General features: G+C 41.6%; 2 protein-coding genes across 5 annotated transcripts; one reads left to right on the top strand and one right to left on the bottom strand.

Annotated features, from left to right (window-relative positions):
- Positions 1-37: 37 nt before the first annotated feature.
- On the bottom strand, positions 38-10,231 carry LOC103402305 (kinetochore protein NDC80 homolog). Its single transcript, XM_029094073.2, has 4 exons — positions 8,895-10,231; positions 8,369-8,615; positions 706-852; positions 38-554 (listed from the first exon to the last, which is right to left on the bottom strand). The coding sequence occupies exons 1-4, from the start codon at positions 9,995-9,997 to the stop codon at positions 303-305; spliced, it is 1,749 nt and encodes a 582-aa protein (XP_028949906.1). The 5' UTR covers positions 9,998-10,231; the 3' UTR covers positions 38-302.
- Positions 10,232-12,351: 2,120 nt separating this feature from the next.
- LOC103425345 (uncharacterized) lies at positions 12,352-16,168 on the top strand. 4 transcript variants are annotated; one of them, XM_017329567.3, is made up of 4 exons: positions 12,352-12,732; positions 13,244-13,291; positions 13,944-14,165; positions 14,806-16,168. In XM_017329567.3, exon 4 carries the CDS (start codon positions 14,819-14,821, stop codon positions 15,911-15,913), a length of 1,095 nt encoding a protein of 364 aa, XP_017185056.2. In that variant the 5' UTR covers positions 12,352-12,732; positions 13,244-13,291; positions 13,944-14,165; positions 14,806-14,818; the 3' UTR covers positions 15,914-16,168. The 4 variants fall into 4 exon arrangements, with proteins under 4 accessions (XP_017185056.2, XP_028950572.1, XP_070670302.1 ...); XM_029094739.2 differs by having other exon boundaries at positions 12,381-12,732; positions 13,951-14,165; XM_070814201.1 differs by having other exon boundaries at positions 12,381-12,732; positions 13,244-13,599.
- The last annotated feature ends 155 nt before the right edge of the window (positions 16,169-16,323 follow it).

Genomic DNA, 16,323 nt, shown 5'->3' with positions numbered 1-16,323 from the left:
AGAACTAATGAAAATAATAACAAACAAAGCTTTCCGATTTGCTAAAGTATATGGTTACATAAAATGGCATAAACTTTGTACATAGTATAAATATGGCTCTCATACAATACTCGTTTGGAAACTCTTCAACCTAAGAAACTTAGGATACCATCTGATTAGTAGAACTAATCAAAACAGTAACAAACAAAAATCAAAAGATAAATTAAGATGGCAGTTAATTACCCATCAGATGAAATAACGGCACTTTCAGCATGATAGTTTAAAACCAGTAAGCAGCAGGACGGTGAATCGAGTATGAAAGCCTATTGGAGTGCTGTTTCTGATTGCTGGTTTGCACCGTACAGAAAACCAAATTGTGATTCCAAGCAACTTTTGTGAGTGTCTGATACAGCAACAGCTGTTTCCGAGACATCTCTCTTCATTTCAAAAATCTTAGACTGCACATATTCTTTGTACTTCGAGACTGAGTCAGCTACTGCCATGAGTTCATAAGCGCACTTTTGGGTTTCTTCTTCAGTTTGTTTGATTGCATCCTGCAGTTTCAGTTTGGAGGTCTGCAAGAAAAATGAGATTGGTTATGATATCAAATTAACAAAATCCTAGTTAAGGATTTTCGTATGGCATAACAATTTGGTGACCATAACAAGTTTAAGAAAAAACCAACTTCTTGAAGTTAATTATTCAAGAAATAAGTTAAAGAAAAACCTTCAGAATCTCGTCTGCTTCTCTTTCCACAGTATTCAAGTTATGAGTCTCCCTCTGAACATCTTCCATCAAGTTTCTAGCTTCGGCTGCACATCTAGAAGTGTATTCCTGTGTCTCTTTCTTCAACAAGTTCAGTTGAGCTTCAACCTAACGGGTAAAATATACACAAGCAAAAGATGAAGTCAAAACAAAATCCTTGTAAAATTGTATTTCTGTCCCAAAGTTCAAACCATATTGGAGCAATAACCATAAGATGCTTCAAAAGTAAGGGTGGTTTCCAAGAGTCCCACCACAGGATCAATATTTGGAAACGGACCTCCCTATCCTCTACAAGGTAAATACGAACTTACATGATAGGATCAATAACCTTTACAATCGATAATTTACTTTGTTATCAGAGTTCATTATGTTAATAAGAAAGTTTCAAAACATACCTAAGACTTTACTGCATGAAGGTCTTATGCATTTCTAGAAGACACGAAAGAAATTTGGTGCTCAAAAACTTATGGGGGTAAGGACCAACAACAACAACAACAACAACAACAAAGCCTTTTCCCACTAAGTGGGGTCGGCTATATGAATCCTAGAACGCCATTGCGCTCGGTTTTGTGTCATGTCCTCCGTTAGATCCAAGTACTCTAAGTCTTTTCTTAGAGTCTCTTCCAAAGTTTTCCTAGGTCTTCCTCTACCCCTTCGGCCCTGAACCTCTGTCCCGTAGTCACATCTTCGAACCGGAGCGTCAGTCGGCCTTCTTTGCACATGTCCAAATCACCAGAGCCGATTTTCTCTCATCTTTCCTACAATTTCGGCTACTCCTACTGTACCTCGGATATCCTCATTCCCAATCTTATCCTTTCTCGTGTGCCCACACATCCCACGAAGCATCCTCATCTCCGCTACACCCATTTTGTGTACGTGTTGATGCTTCACCACCCAACATTCTCTGCCATACAACATCGCTGGCCTTATTGCCGTCCTATAAAATTTTCCCTTGAGCTTCAGTGGCCTACGACGGTCACACAACACGCCGGATGCACTCTTTCCATCCAGCTCGTATTCTATGGTTGAGATCTCCATCTAATTCTCCGTTCTCTTGCAAGATAGATCATAGGTAACGAAAACGGTCGCTTTTTGTGATCTTCGCTAGATTGCTCCGGTCATTAGTGTGGATAAGTATATAAATGGATAGAGATAGGAAAGCAAACACAAGATGTACGTGGTTCACCCAGATTGGCTACGTCCACGGAATAGAAGAGTTCTCATTAATTGTGAAGGGTTTACACAAGTACATAGGTTCAAGCTCTCTTTTAGTGAGTACGAGTGAATGATTTAGTACAAATGACATTAGGAAATATTGTGGGAGAATGATCTCGTAATCACGAAACTTCTAAGTATCGGAGTGTGGTGTCGTCTTGACTTGCCTTATCTGTCTCATAGGTAGATGTGGCATCTTCTCTGGAAGTGCTCTTCCTCCATCCAGGGGTGGTATCTTTAACTGGTGGAGATGCACAAGGTAATGTATCAATTTCACTTGAAGCTTACTTGTAGTTTCAGGCTTGGTCAAGCGCGATACAAACCATGTAGTAGGAGTCCCCCAAGTCGCCGAGCTAGGGGGTCTGCTGAAAGAGGTGACAGACAAGGTAAGCAATCAGAGCTCCGACTGATTGTTCACCTTCTCCCCATCTTGCAGCAGCATGAAGGATAAAGAGAAGAAAAATGAGAAGAGATGATATGAGATACTTTTGCTTTTGAAGAAGTAACTTTCCACAGGCTTATTCTTGAACTGAGCTGGAGGGTTTTCTGGTTTCCTCCAGAGTATAAGGCCGACTGAAGAATTTGAGGGTCAAAACAAGTCCATCAAATCTAGAGTACGTTCCACCCTGCTGATATAGGATACTTTTGCTTTTGACAGAGTAATGGATGTATCGGCACGTGTGCTGTTACGCTTGTCTCCACATGCTTCCTTGTATCCTTCGCACTTGCCTTATCTGTTCCTCAAGCAGATGCGGAATCTTCCCTGGAAACATAAGATGTTGAAGATGAGTACTCGAGAGCAATGCCAGGTAAGTAATCAGGTAAGGGGTTCCAGGCAGTCAGTTCCTGGCTGGAAGCTTGATTCCAAGTGCTGACTGATTGCTCTCTTTCTCCTTGTCTTGCAGGTAAAAACAAGGCCAAAAGAAAAAACAGGGAAAAAGCATGATATGGGATACTCTTGCTTTTAACCCTGATGATATGAGATATTCTTGCTCTAGTATAGCTTGTTTGCAGAGGTATTATCGGGGGGAAAGAAAGCTGAATATTTCGAAAGGCTTTGTTGGGAGTGCCCTCTCAGATATGATGAAGGGTTGAGCATTTTTGCAGGTCTGCCTGTCCGTTGGGGATGGAGGTCGACATATATAGGAGTCTCCCTAACAACAAGTAGTAATGCTATTCCTTTACCCTGCTTGGTCATAGCACGGTAGTGGGAGCTGCCAGTTTCACATGTTTTAACTCTGTCAGAGCACTTTGAAAAAGTGGTCTGTGGTATCTGGCTCTCGAGATTCGGAGAACGATGCCTCTTCGATTTTTGAGAAAGCAATCATGTTGGGGGTCTGACTCTCGAGATTCGGAGAGCAGTGTCTCTTCGATTTTTGAGGAAGTAATCATGTTGGGAGTCTGGCTCTCGAGATTCGGAGGGCGGTGCCTCTTCGATTTTGGAGCAAGCAATCTTGTTGGGAGTGTTGTCTCGAATGTGAGTAAAGGTTGGACATGTTTGCTAGTCTACCTTGCCACGAAGCACAAAGGTTGACACATAGGGACTTTCCAATTATCCAGCAATGGTACTGTTCCTTTACCCTCTCTTCGATTTTGAGAAAGTAGTCATGTTGGGAGTCTGGCTCTCGAGATTCGGAGGACGGTGCCTCTTCGATTTTGGAGCAAGCAATCTTGTTGGGACTGTTTTCTCGAATGTGAGTAAAGGTTGGGCATGTTTGCTAGTCTACCTTGCCACGAAGCACAGAGGTTGACACACAGGGACTTTCCAATTATCCAGCAGTGGTACTGTTCCTTTACCCTTGTGGGTAATAATATGGTAGCTAGACCTTCAAAATTTATGTGTCTAAACTTTGTTAGTGCTGTTTCTTTGCTATTCTTTTACCTTTCTTGGTCAGAGCGATGTAGTGGGAGCTGCAAGCTTCACGTGCTCAACTTTGGCAGAGAACTTTGGCAAAGTGATCTGTGGTACCCATGAGTTATTGTTGCGTGTGGGAAGTGGGTGATTGAACAGTAAGATTCATGTGCTTTCTACTTCACCAGAAGTCTTCGACAGAATGCCCATAATTTCTGCGAAGCTGAGTGTGCGTGTGACAGGTGCTGACAAGGCTAGAAAAGTAGGTGCCTCTTTGATTTCTGAGATCGGCCCTCGTGGTCTCTGAGCAGCCCAGCTTTTGAGAAAGCGAGCGCCTCTTCGATTGATTCGGAGAACGGTGCCTCACCGATTTTTGAAAAAGCAATCATGCTGGGGGTCTGGCTCTCGAGATTCGGGGAGCAGTGTCTCTTCGATTTTTGAGAAAGTAATCATGTTGGGAGAGTGGCTCTCGAGATTCGGAGGGCGGTGCCTCTTCGATTTTGGAGCAAGCAATCTTGTTGGGACTGTTTTCTCGAATGTGAGTAAAGGTTGGGCATGTTTGCTAGTCTACCTTGCCACGAAGCACAGAGGTTGACACACAGGGACTTTCCAATTATCCAGCAGTGGTACTGTTCCTTTACCCTTGTGGGTAATAATATGGTAGCTAGACCTTCAAAATTTATGTGTCTAAACTTTGTTAGTGCTGTTTCTTTGCTATTCTTTTACCTTTCTTGGTCAGAGCGATGTAGTGGGAGCTGCAAGCTTCACGTGCTCAACTTTGGCAGAGAACTTTGGCAAAGTGATCTGTGGTACCCATGAGTTATTGTTGCGTGTGGGAAGTGGGTGATTGAACAGTAAGATTCATGTGCTTTCTACTTCACCAGAAGTCTTCGACAGAATGCCCATAATTTCTGCGAAGCTGAGTGTGCGTGTGACAGGTGCTGACAAGGCTAGAAAAGTAGGTGCCTCTTTGATTTCTGAGATCGGCCCTCGTGGTCTCTGAGCAGCCCAACTTTTGAGAAAGCGAGCGCCTCTTCGATTGATTCGGAGAACGGTGCCTCACCGATTTTTGAGAAAGCAATCATGCTGGGGGTCTGGCTCTCGAGATTCGGGGAGCAGTGTCTCTTCGATTTTTGAGAAAGTAATCATGTTGGGAGAGTGGCTCTCGAGATTCGGAGGGCGGTGCCTCTTCGATTTTGGAGCAAGCAATCTTGTTGGGAGTGTTTTCTCGAATGTGAGTAAAGGTTGGGCATGTTTGCTAGTCTACCTTGCCACGAAGCACAGAGGTTGACACACAGGGACTTTCCAATTATCCAGCAATGGTACTGTTCCTTTACCCTCTCTTCGATTTTTAAGAAAGTAGTCATGTTGGGAGTCTGGCTCTTTAGATTCGGAGGACGGTGCCTCTTCGATTTTGGAGCAAGCAATCTTATTGGGAGTGTTTTCTCGAATGTGAGTAAAGGTTGGGCATGTTTGCTAGTCGACCTTGCCACGAAGCACAGAGGTTGACATACATGGACTTTCCAATTATCCAGCAGTGGTACTGTTCCTTTACCCTTGTGGGTAATAATATGGTAGCTAGACCTTCAAAATTTATGGGTCTAAACTTTGTTAGTGTTGTTTCTTTGCTATTCTTTTACCCTTCTTGGTCAGAGCGATGTAGTGGGAGCTGCAAGCTTCACGTGCTCAACTTTGGCAGAGAACTTTGGCAAAGTTATCTGTGGTACCCATGAGCTATTGTTGCGTGTGGGAAGTGGGTGATTGAACAGTAAGATTCATGTGTTTTCTACTTCCCCAGAAGTCTTTGACAGAATGCCCATAATTTCCGCAAAGCTGAGTGTGCGTGTGACAGGTGCTGACAAGGCTGGAAAAGTAGGTGCCTCTTCGATTTCTGAGATCGGCCCTCGTGGTCTCTAGGGAGCCCAGCTTTTGAGAAAGCGAGCGCCTCTTCGATTTCTGAGATCGGCCTTCGTGGTCTTTGAGCAGCCCAACTTTTGAGAAAGCAAACGACTCTTCGATTTCTGAGATCAACCCTCGTGATCTCTAAGCAGCCCAACTTTTGAGAAAGCAAACGCCTCTTCGATTTCTGAGCAGGCGCCTCTTTGATTTCTGAAGCTCCGTCGAGTGCAGATTTTTATAGGGGCTGGCATTAAGTTCCAAAGCACACTTGAATCTCTACCAGTAGAAGCTTCATTCTTGCACTTCTAAGATCTTGATTTGTCCGACCTCTTCTCTCTTCAACACCTTTGAAAATGTCTGGCCCCTCCGACCGTCGTTTTGACTTGAACCTTGTTGAAGAGGCAGCCCCGCCTTCTCCAGACAACATATGGCGCCCATCCTTCGTCTCCCCAACTGGTCCTCTTACCGTTGGGGATTCCGTGATGAAGAATGATATGACCGCTGCGGTGGTGGCCAGGAACCTTCTCACTCCCAAAGATAACAGACTACTTTCCAAACGGTCTGATGAGTTAGCTGTTAAGGATTCGCTGGCTCTCAGTGTTCAGTGTGCAGGTTCTGTGTCTAATATGGCACAACGCCTATTTGCTCGAACCCGCCAAGTTGAATCATTGGCGGCTGAAGTGATGAGTCTCAAACAGGAGATTAGAGGGCTCAAGCATGAGAATAAACAGTTGCACCGGCTCGCACATGACTATGCTACAAACATGAAGAGGAAGCTTGACCAGATGAAGGAAACTGATGGTCAGGTTTTACTTGATCATCAGAGATTTGTGGGTTTGTTCCAAAGGCATTTATTGCCTTCGTCTTCTGGGGCTGTACCGCGTAATGAAGCTCCAAATGATCAACCTCTGATGCCTCCTCCTTCTAGGGTTCTGTCCAGTACTGAGGCTCCAAATGATCCCCCTCCGGTGCCTTCTCTTTCTGGGGCTCTACCGACTGCTGAGACTTCTCCTAAGCAACCTTTGTGAAGGCTCCCTCTTGTGTGTTTATGGGGGTAAGGACCAAATCAGTAAAACCAGAAAGCAGCATCAAGGCCTGTGTACAAAATCCAATGGTTTATGCCATGACTAGAACACCAGAGCTCTCCAAAACTAATATGCTCCCTCAGGCTGTATTTATTATGCCTGCCACTGTTGAAACTTCTGAAACCAGATTGGTTTCCTTAAACGGTTCATGTTTTTCTGGGTCTTTCTCCAAACAAGACGTATAATAGGTTTGCCGTCATCCAAAAGCACCCTTTATGTAGTTTGTGTGAAGCACAGTTCACTATTTTCCAGACCTTTTTTATAGATCCATCCACAAGATTAAAACCATAAGGTTGGCTACATGAATATTTTGTCATTACATTGTCTACAGCCAGGTTCTCATCCTTCATTTTTCTCACTTTGCCTCTCAAACTGATCAAACAACTCTGATGAATCCGACGCCCTAGATTCTACCAAGAAAAAGTTAAAAAGTAGGCAAACAAATATATGTTCCGCAGCAACAGGTACATGCCAAGAGGCGTAAATGACAACACGATTCTGAGATGGCCGGAGACGAAATGTTCCAGAAAGGAAAGCTCAAGACTAAACATATAGGGCCTTAAGAGGCCAATGCCAACAAAGATACCCTTTATTTCTAGGAAAGATACTCTCGGGTAGGTAGTTTGCAATTCTCTTACAGTAAAGCGGTGATCACTTATTTGGGATTTACAATTCAAAATCCTAGTTTAGCATATGATGTGACATTGTCAGTTATCACTGAACCTTTTTAACCTTCTCAGACACTTTTGAGCGCTCCAACCACTTTAAGCAACAAGTAGACCTTGGATATACACTCAATCCAAACAAAACAAAACAAAACAAGAAAAAACATACCTTAAATTCCCAAATCCATCCCCTCTCCCATTCATAATTCTAATAAGAACACTGTTCACAGCCCATATATTGTCACTAGTTATATTTGCGCTTAGTCCCACAATACTTGTCTTTCACAGTTCAAAGTTTCAAACCATAAAGCTCCAACATGCTTCCTAACCTAGCAGCATTTATCCATTAAATCCAACCATTCTAATAATATGCACTTATGCAGACAAATATTTCTTTATAGTTGCTGCAACTTATAACTTTGAATCCAAAATGCAGATGAACTAAGAAAAATGTCAGTGCATGGGAAACATCAAACCCTACCCATGATTATAAAAACCCAAACACACTTTCTTACAAAACTGGAATGAGCTCAATGTAGTAAGGCAAAGAATCAACAACAACAACAACAACAACAACAAAGCCTTTTCCCACTAAGTGGGGTCGGCTAGTAAGGCAAAGAATCATTCAAATAAAATTTAGCATTTGAAATCTACGTGTTTTTGTTACAGTGTCCTAAAGATTTTAACATTTGAATTAATTTTGGAATAATTTATTGAGCAGTAGAAGAATTGTTTGTGGGAACGATAAAAAGGACTCATCATCAACACCAAATAGAATGGACTACGCGGTTTTGTGACAACAATAACCAGACCAACAAAGGAGACCTCTACATATGCACACCAAATGAAATAACTCATTCCCTTCCTATGCACAACAAAAAAAAGTGGCTTAATTTTGATCCACTTACTTCATCGATATGAGATTGAAGCGTCGCTATATAATTGCGTTTGCCCTCAATCTGAGCAGAAAGTTCACTTGACTGTTTCTGAAGGGATATCAACTCTTCCAGTTTATCCACAGAGCTTTTCTTTATATCGTCTAAGTAGGAGTCAAGTGAAGGCTTTAATGTTGATTTGTAGTCAATCCCCATAACCTCAGCTGGTGTTGATCCCTTAGCATTCAATCCATACTGAAATCCATTACCAAGTTTCAACCTGCTACAACGAAAAATAGGGAGAAATTGCATACAAAAGATTATTAAATTTTGTCGAACCTTGTAACACTGTCAACCGTCATAAGCCAGCAAACAATTAAAACAAATAAAAACAAGTAGGCAAACGACTTCAAACAAATCACTAGCCTTAATTGGCTCAATGCCAAATTGGATCGACACTATCGAAGTCAATGATATGCATCCCAAAACAATCACACACAAAAATTACAAATCTTTAGCAAGGGGCAAGAAAAAAAAATCACATGAAAAGGAGACAAACCTCCTCATAGCCTGGTTGCAGTCCATGGCCACAGCCTCAAGGTCCTTAAACTTATGGTTAAGCATGGTATCAAGTTCCCAAGCCTTCTCCTCCCACGCATTCCTTTCGAGCTCGGCTTCCCCAATATCCCTCTCTACTGCCTGCAATTCCCTCTTCATTCTATCCACATCCCTGGCATTGAAGGTCTGCAATTCCACCCTATTCTTCAACTCCGCATTCTCTTGGCAAATCCTCTTATTATCCACCACTTTGGCCTCCAATTCCTTCTCTCTCCCCTCCATCACCGCCTCCAAATTTGCGATACTCTTCTCCAGATTCCCTATGATTTCATTGAACTTGACCACATCCCCCTCCAACAAACCCCTCTCCTTCTCCAGCGCCTCCCTCCTGGAGGGCTCCGACCGCATCATCTCCACCCTTCCCTGCAGCTCCGTGGCGGTTGCCTCCAATACCCTAACATTCTCCTCCGCATTCTCTTTCTCCCTATCCAACTTGTCCAAGAAATCTCGGTCCAAGGCCTCCACGGCGTCATCGTCCCCGTGTATATAATGCAAGTAACTCTCCAGGGCGTACTCAGACATGGCATTGTTCTCGACGAAGGCCCGGGAATCGGTGGCGAGATGGTCGGTGTAGAGCACAATCTGGAAGACCCAGTGGATGACAGCGAGCAGAGTGGGCCACTGGTGGGCGTTGACGGTGGGGTTTCGGAGCATGGCCTTGTTGGGCTTGAAGGGGCATTTCAGGAATTTGAGGAGGAGGGGGAGGTCGTCCTCCAGCTTGGGGGAAGGGTAGTCGAGGCGGGCGAGGAGGAATTTTAGGGTTTCGGTGATTTCCCTGGCGGAGGGGATCGGGAATTTGAGGGAGAATTGGAGGGAGTGGGAGGACAGGTAGGAATTGATGGCGGAGACGGTGGACTGCTGGAAGGAGCGGTCTTTGTACAGGTCGAGGGCGGTGGTGGTGGGACCCATGCCCACCGAGGAAGGGCGGCTGCTTGCGAAGCTGGCATCGGAGTCCCGTTGGTGGCGGAAGTGGTCCAGCGGCGTTGCCGGTGGTGGGCGTGGGTTGAACGACTCCCTGACTCGCCCACGGCTTGTGCCTCTCATCTTTCTTCCCTTCTTTTGGCGTTTCAATTTTCAGACTGTTTTTCCCGCTCCTGCAAGTAGTAGTGGCAGCGACTAGCGAAAGATCCCCACTCTCCGGACCATGCGATCTGAGCCGTCCACTCCACACTTACGCTTGGGTGAACAACCTTGGAGATGTCCTTGCTCCTTGTATGGCTTCAAGGGAGCGACTCCTTACCACTTTAATTTTATTTATTCATATTGGCTGAAATTATTATTTGTGTTTTTTGGGGTTTCAAGGGTGTTATTAGGGGTGGGCAATAAAAAAATTATAAAAAAAAAAAAGAAACCACCGACGGTTTAGTTTGGTTTGGTTTTTTTTTTTTTTTTTAGAGTAAACCGAACCGCACCGACTAAGGTTGGTTTGACGAGCGGTTCTTATAATTCTTGGACATCGAGTTAACCGAACTAATCTGTGTGTTTGCTTTTATTTGTTTTAATCATAATAGACATATCATGTACCCACCACAACAAAACAAAACGTGGTAGTTTTGCGAACTCTTGTGCAAAGCTTATGCTTCTATGTTTACATAATTACATGGGTAGATTGTTATTAGGGGTGGGCAATAAAAAAATTTTAAAAAAAAAGGAAAAGAAATAATCGACGGTTTAGTTTGGTTTGGTTTATTTTTATTTTTTTAGAGTAAATCGAACCGCATTTACTAAGGTTGGTTTGACGAGCGGTTCCTGTAATTCTTGGACATCGAGTTAACCAAACCGATCCGTGTGTTTGCTTTTATTTGTTTTAATCATAATAGACATATCATGTACCCACCACAACAAAACAAAACGTGGTAGTTTTGCGAACTCTTGTGCAAGGCTTATGCTTCTATGTTTACATAATTACATGGGTAGATTGTTAGAGTGTAGGAAGTGCTGGGAAAGTTACTAGAGGCTTGGAAGTATGGAACTTTTGGAACTTTTTGATCTTTTGGAGCTTTTGGGACTTTAATTCTTAATTATCTATATGTAATGCTTTCTCCAGTATAACTTTTGAACTTTAAAAATGTCTGAATGTAATATTTAAGTATCTATATGTATTGCCTTCTTTGGTATATCTTTTGACCTTTGGAACTTTTGGATTATAATATTTTGAAAAATTGGAGCTTTGATGAATTTCTTTTTTTGTAACTTTAAGAATGTTTGAATGTTAAACTTTGAATTTAACTAGTGATCATACAAACCGAAATAAGATAATTTACAACGGCTCAACGAAATAAGACAATGGGTTAATGTCCTCAATGTCCTCTACTAGCCATCACTTTTCTCGAACATTTCAAATCACATTTTACAAACATTTCAAACATGCAAGTCAAATCAAATTTCATAAAAGTAGGAATTTTTATGAAATTTCAATCATGCATTTCAAATCGCATTTCACTTGAGGTGCTTTTAGAATTTAAAAATATTTTCTCATCGACATACAATACGAAACAAAGAATTCAGAAGAATATAGATGGATTCCAGGCCACTCAATGACATACAATACGAAACAAGGAACCATACCTCTCACTGAAACCCCAGCAAAAGCCGATTTCATACTACTCAACGGAATCGATCAGAATCCTAGAAACATAATTTACAACGGCTCAACGAAATAAGACAATGGGTTAATGTCCTCTACTAGCCATCACGTTCTCAAACATTTCAAATCGCATTTCTCAAACATTTCGAATATGCAAGTCAAATCAAATTTCATAAACGTATAAATTTTTATGAAATTTCAATCATGCATTTCAAATCACATTTCACTTGAGGTGCTTTTAAAATTCAAAGTTTTTTTTAATTTATTTTTTTAAATATTTTAGATATTTCAAAAACGTTTCTAGACATGTCTTATAATTTAACTACTATAGTCAGATGCACATTGTCTCCTAAGGTTGATAGCCATGCGAAATTGACAAATTGTCTCATAGGGCCGATAGCCACGTGAAATTGACAAATTGTGAATCTTAGGTAACAGGATCCTCTCTGGATCTTTTTGGTAAAAATCTTGAGAATTCGTAAATTATGTTCATTTATTATACATCATACAATTAGTTTTTGTCAGGTACTATTCATATTTAATTTTAAATAAAAATATTTAAAATAATTTTTAACTATATAATATACGATGAACGGATATGATTCACGAATCCAACGATAATCCGGATTCGAATCTTAGAACGTGGACACATATTTACAGTACAGCACGACGGCACGTGACAACGTGACTGACAGCGTTAAACCAGTGAAACTGAGCGTGCTCGACAGCCGCCCAAGCAGCGCGTGGATTCAAAATCAAATCAGCTGCCCCCACGTCTCCGATAACACATCAGAGGAGAGAGAAAGAGAGCGAGGAGAGAGATATATATATATATAGAGAGAGAGAGAGAGAGAGAGAGAGAGAGAGGAGAATACAATACAGTTTTCACAGAGAGTAGCGTAGAAATGACTCGAAATCGACGAAAAGCTTGGAGCTTTCTCTCTCCTCGTTTCTCTCTCTAAAAATGAAAGAAACATCGCCACAAAGAAAAGCTTTTGTGATTTCATTTCGCTCCCTCCCGCCCCCGCCCATCACTCTTTCGCATGGCTCTGAGCCTCTGCCTCGATTCCTCCGCCTCCTATGAAACCCTAATTTCCCTTCTTCTCCCCCAAATCCAAATTCCAAATTGCTCCGACTCTGACCGCCTTTGAAGTTTCAACAATCGCAGTAGTAGTGCATATACCTATATCTGGTGCGATTGCGATACTTTTTCAATTTATCTTATCAGATGTGTTTCTCTTCCTCCTTCATTTCTCGAGCTTGAGAGTCTGTTTGGTTGCCGAGAAATGAAAGGAAAATCATTAAGTTATGTGGTTTTTCTCTCTCTTCTGTTTTCATTTTCTTTTACTTTTCCAATTAAAAATTGGAAATTTTGAATTTTGAATTTTGAAAGCTGGGTTATCCTTTGCTTGCAAAATTGAGCAACCAAAAGTCCACAACTTTCATTTTTAACAAAAAATTGAGATTATTCACTTTCACTTTTATGATTTTATCTTTGGCTTTTTATAAAAGATTCTAATTTTAACTAAATTTGAATATTAATTAATATATTTGTGGATCTCTCTCATATGGATAAGAGGTGAGGTTCCATGTGCTTGGCCTCATGCTTTTGGTTGTAATTTGATTAATATATTAATTCCCTTAAACACGTTGTCTGTATACATCTCTGACTTGTTTCTGTTTCTCTTGTGATTGTATCTCAGACGCAACTAACTTATCTCGGATCCAGAATTGCTCTGACCGCCTCTCAGGTTAGGCTTTCTGGTTTTCAGTTTCAATTACCAAAGATTATATCTTTAGCTGGAATGAAATGTATGTGTTTCTGGGTATAATTGGCTTGATTGCGTGGAGTCAAGATTCAAGCAGTTTCTGGCTTTGCCCAACATTTTAATCTCTACTAATCATGTAGTTTTCGGGGAATTCTAGTTACTTCATTAGTTCAATCATTCAATATTCGTACTAGTGTCTATGCAATTGTGTGTCTTTTTTCTTGAAGAATCAATTGAGCACTGGCTGTTTTGACCCCTTCAATATCAATGATCTGAGAGTTGATCTCGAGGTACTTTGTTCTTTATTCTTTGGGTTTGATAGTTGATCTAAAAATTCAAGGCTTTTCGTCATTTTTTAGAATTCAATTGTGACAATTCATTTTGCAACTGTATTTAGGAAAACCCAATTTAAATTATTTCGTCCCAGTGCTTTTAGTTCTGTAGTCCTTTGAATATAGACCACAAGTAGTGATCTAGAAAGGACTGGTGTTCAGAAGAATGTAGGATGATTTTGGACCTTGCTTGCAATGGCTTTTAAGATTAGCAAATTTTATGGGCTTCTGAAATTTTCTTTGTTTTTTTTAAAGCATTAACTGTGGGATCTGTCTGCTATATGGATTTCTGGTCTTGCTAGATTGCAGAATTCTGCATTAAGTTGAGCAGCGTAGTAGAGTATAACTATTTGAGTCAGGAGGCTACCGTCCTTAACCAGAAGATTTTGAAATTTGTCAAGCAAGGATGCATATGTTTTATTTCATGATTGGAACAACTGTTCTGGATGGTCTAGATGGCCCTAAATCATTGCTGTCACATCTCTTGAACTATATGAAGGCACATGTCCCCTGAATGTAGTCAGGTAAAGACAGAAGAGGGCACTTATTTCTCTTCCTTTTTGGTTTTTTTGTCCTATTTGAACGTATTAGGCATGGTCAGCCTTTGTTTTTTTTACCCTCTTCCCTTGTGAATGGATATGCCTGTGCTTCACCTTGCAAATCGATATGCATCCGTATTTGGAATTGCAATCGTGGAGGAAATTGCATTTATGCATTTCTGGTTTAAAGAGTGATGTCTTAAGATTCTCCCACTTGGTGTTGGATGTGTTGCATGCTATGAGGACAGGGGATTCTCTTTCTTTTTTTCTATTTAAAAAATAATAATTTTACCGGACATTTTTTTTTCCTTCCCTTTTTTCCCCTTTTTGATAACCATGGATAAGAGTAAGTTGCAAAGTTTGTCAACACTCCTTTTTGTGTGTGTGCTTTTTGGCCACTTGTGAGGAGTTTTTATGAGATGACCTGATCTGAAAAATTGGTGATTGAAAGGCGCACTATGGATTCTTTTCAAGTTCAAGGTTCTGACATATTTTTATTCTTTTGAGACTTTGACAATTGAAGCACAGGATTGGCATCTGCAGTAATAGGGTGAACTTTAAAGTTCCATGTACGTATATCTGGACAATCACGGTTCTGGTATAAATTTTGCTATATCATTTGCAGGTAAATCATAGAAATGGCAAAAGGTAGCCGGGGACGACGCAGAATTGCTTCCCGACGATACAGAGCAACTCCATACCCATTGCAGAACAATCAAGATCTATTGGAGGATCTGTGCCCGAGGAAATGCAGAGACTTGGAAAAAAAAGACTGGGAGGATGCAACATGTTCTGTGTGCATGGAGTATCCTCACAATGCTGTCCTTCTCCTTTGTTCTTCTCATGACAAAGGTTGCCGTCCCTACATGTGTGGAACTAGTTTCCGGCATTCCAACTGTCTTGGCCAGTACAAGAAAGCTTATACTAAAATGGGGTCATCTGATCATGGACAACCATTGCTTGGCTCCAACAACAATCCAACTGCTGTACCAGATGCTGGATGGCCAGTACAGAGGTGTGAAGTTACAGAGCTTGCATGCCCCCTCTGTAGGGGCCAGGTGAAGGGCTGGACTGTTCTTGAACCAGCACGAGATTATCTAAATACAAAAAGGAGAAGCTGCATGCAAGAAAATTGCGCATTTGTCGGAAATTACAAGGAGCTTAGGAGGCATGTGAAGGAAGAACACCCCTCCGCGCGGCCACGAGAAGTGGATCCAGACCTCGAACAGAAATGGAGAAGTCTTGAACATGAGCGTGAGACGAACGATCTGATGAGCACAATCCAGTCTACCATGCCAGGGGCAATGGTTTTTGGAGATTATGTAATAGAAAGAAATAATTATGGTTTGGATACGGACGAAGAGGATGGTGGCTTTGATGCAGATGCTCCAGAAAGAAATGGGGGGTTCGGGCTGGGATTCGATGGCAATCTGGTGAACGTCTTTTTCCTATTACATGCATTTGGGCCATCAGGCACTGACCTGACAAGACGTCTACGGCAGCCAGAGAGGGCCTTCCACCACTCAGCGGACGGCAGTGCTGCTGGCATCAGGCACACAACTCCTATTGGTGGTTTAGATTCCTCTGATCAAGATGAAGAGAATGAAAGTGATGGTGATGACGACGGTGGTGGTATGTCGTTGGTGAGCCGCCTTCGGCGTCATGGGAGGGTGTTGTTGGGACGTTCTGGGAGGAGAGGTGCGCGTAGAGAAGGAAATAGTGATGAAAGATAAGTAGGAACACCTGTTTAGATACACAAATTTTAGGAGTGATTGCACAAAAACAAATAAAAGGAAGTCAGGATTTTAACTTTCTCGCATTTGCATTGGATTTATTTCTCATTTGAAAGGCTTGGGGCCTTTTCCCTCTGTTGTGTAATGTATTTTCAACATGTAATTTTACCTTATTCCTTCCTCAATGTATGAATGTAATTTTACCTTTCACCTTTTACCCTCCTCAATGTATGAATAAACATTTTTATTCTTTCATTTCCACTCTAATTAATCTGGTTACACTTGTTGTTTGCAATTTGATTTACTTAATCATTTAAAAAAGGGTTAGGATCGGGGGACGTTCATTAATACATTTTGTAGACACTAACGTATTTCAATAATCCAATCGTCATATTTTTTAGATTTTTCCT

The sequence above is a fragment of the Malus domestica genome, chromosome 15, assembly GCF_042453785.1.
Source record: "Malus domestica chromosome 15, GDT2T_hap1".
NCBI classification, from domain to species: domain Eukaryota; kingdom Viridiplantae; phylum Streptophyta; class Magnoliopsida; order Rosales; family Rosaceae; genus Malus; species Malus domestica.
Note: the sequence above shows the minus strand (reverse complement) of the source record. Positions and strands in the feature narration are given on the sequence as shown.

Coding starts and splice junctions, on each gene's coding strand:
- LOC103402305 (XM_029094073.2), bottom strand. CDS start 9,997: ATGAGAGGCACAAGCCGTGGGCGAGTCAGGGAGTCGTTCAACCCACGC. Junction 8,616..8,894: donor TGCAACCAGGCTATGAGGAG/GTTTGTCTCCTT, acceptor TCGTTGTAGCAG/GTTGAAACTTGGTAATGGAT. Junction 555..705: donor AAGCAGACGAGATTCTGAAG/GTTTTTCTTTAA, acceptor TTTTTCTTGCAG/ACCTCCAAACTGAAACTGCA.
- LOC103425345 (XM_017329567.3), top strand. CDS start 14,819: ATGGCAAAAGGTAGCCGGGGACGACGCAGAATTGCTTCCCGACGATAC.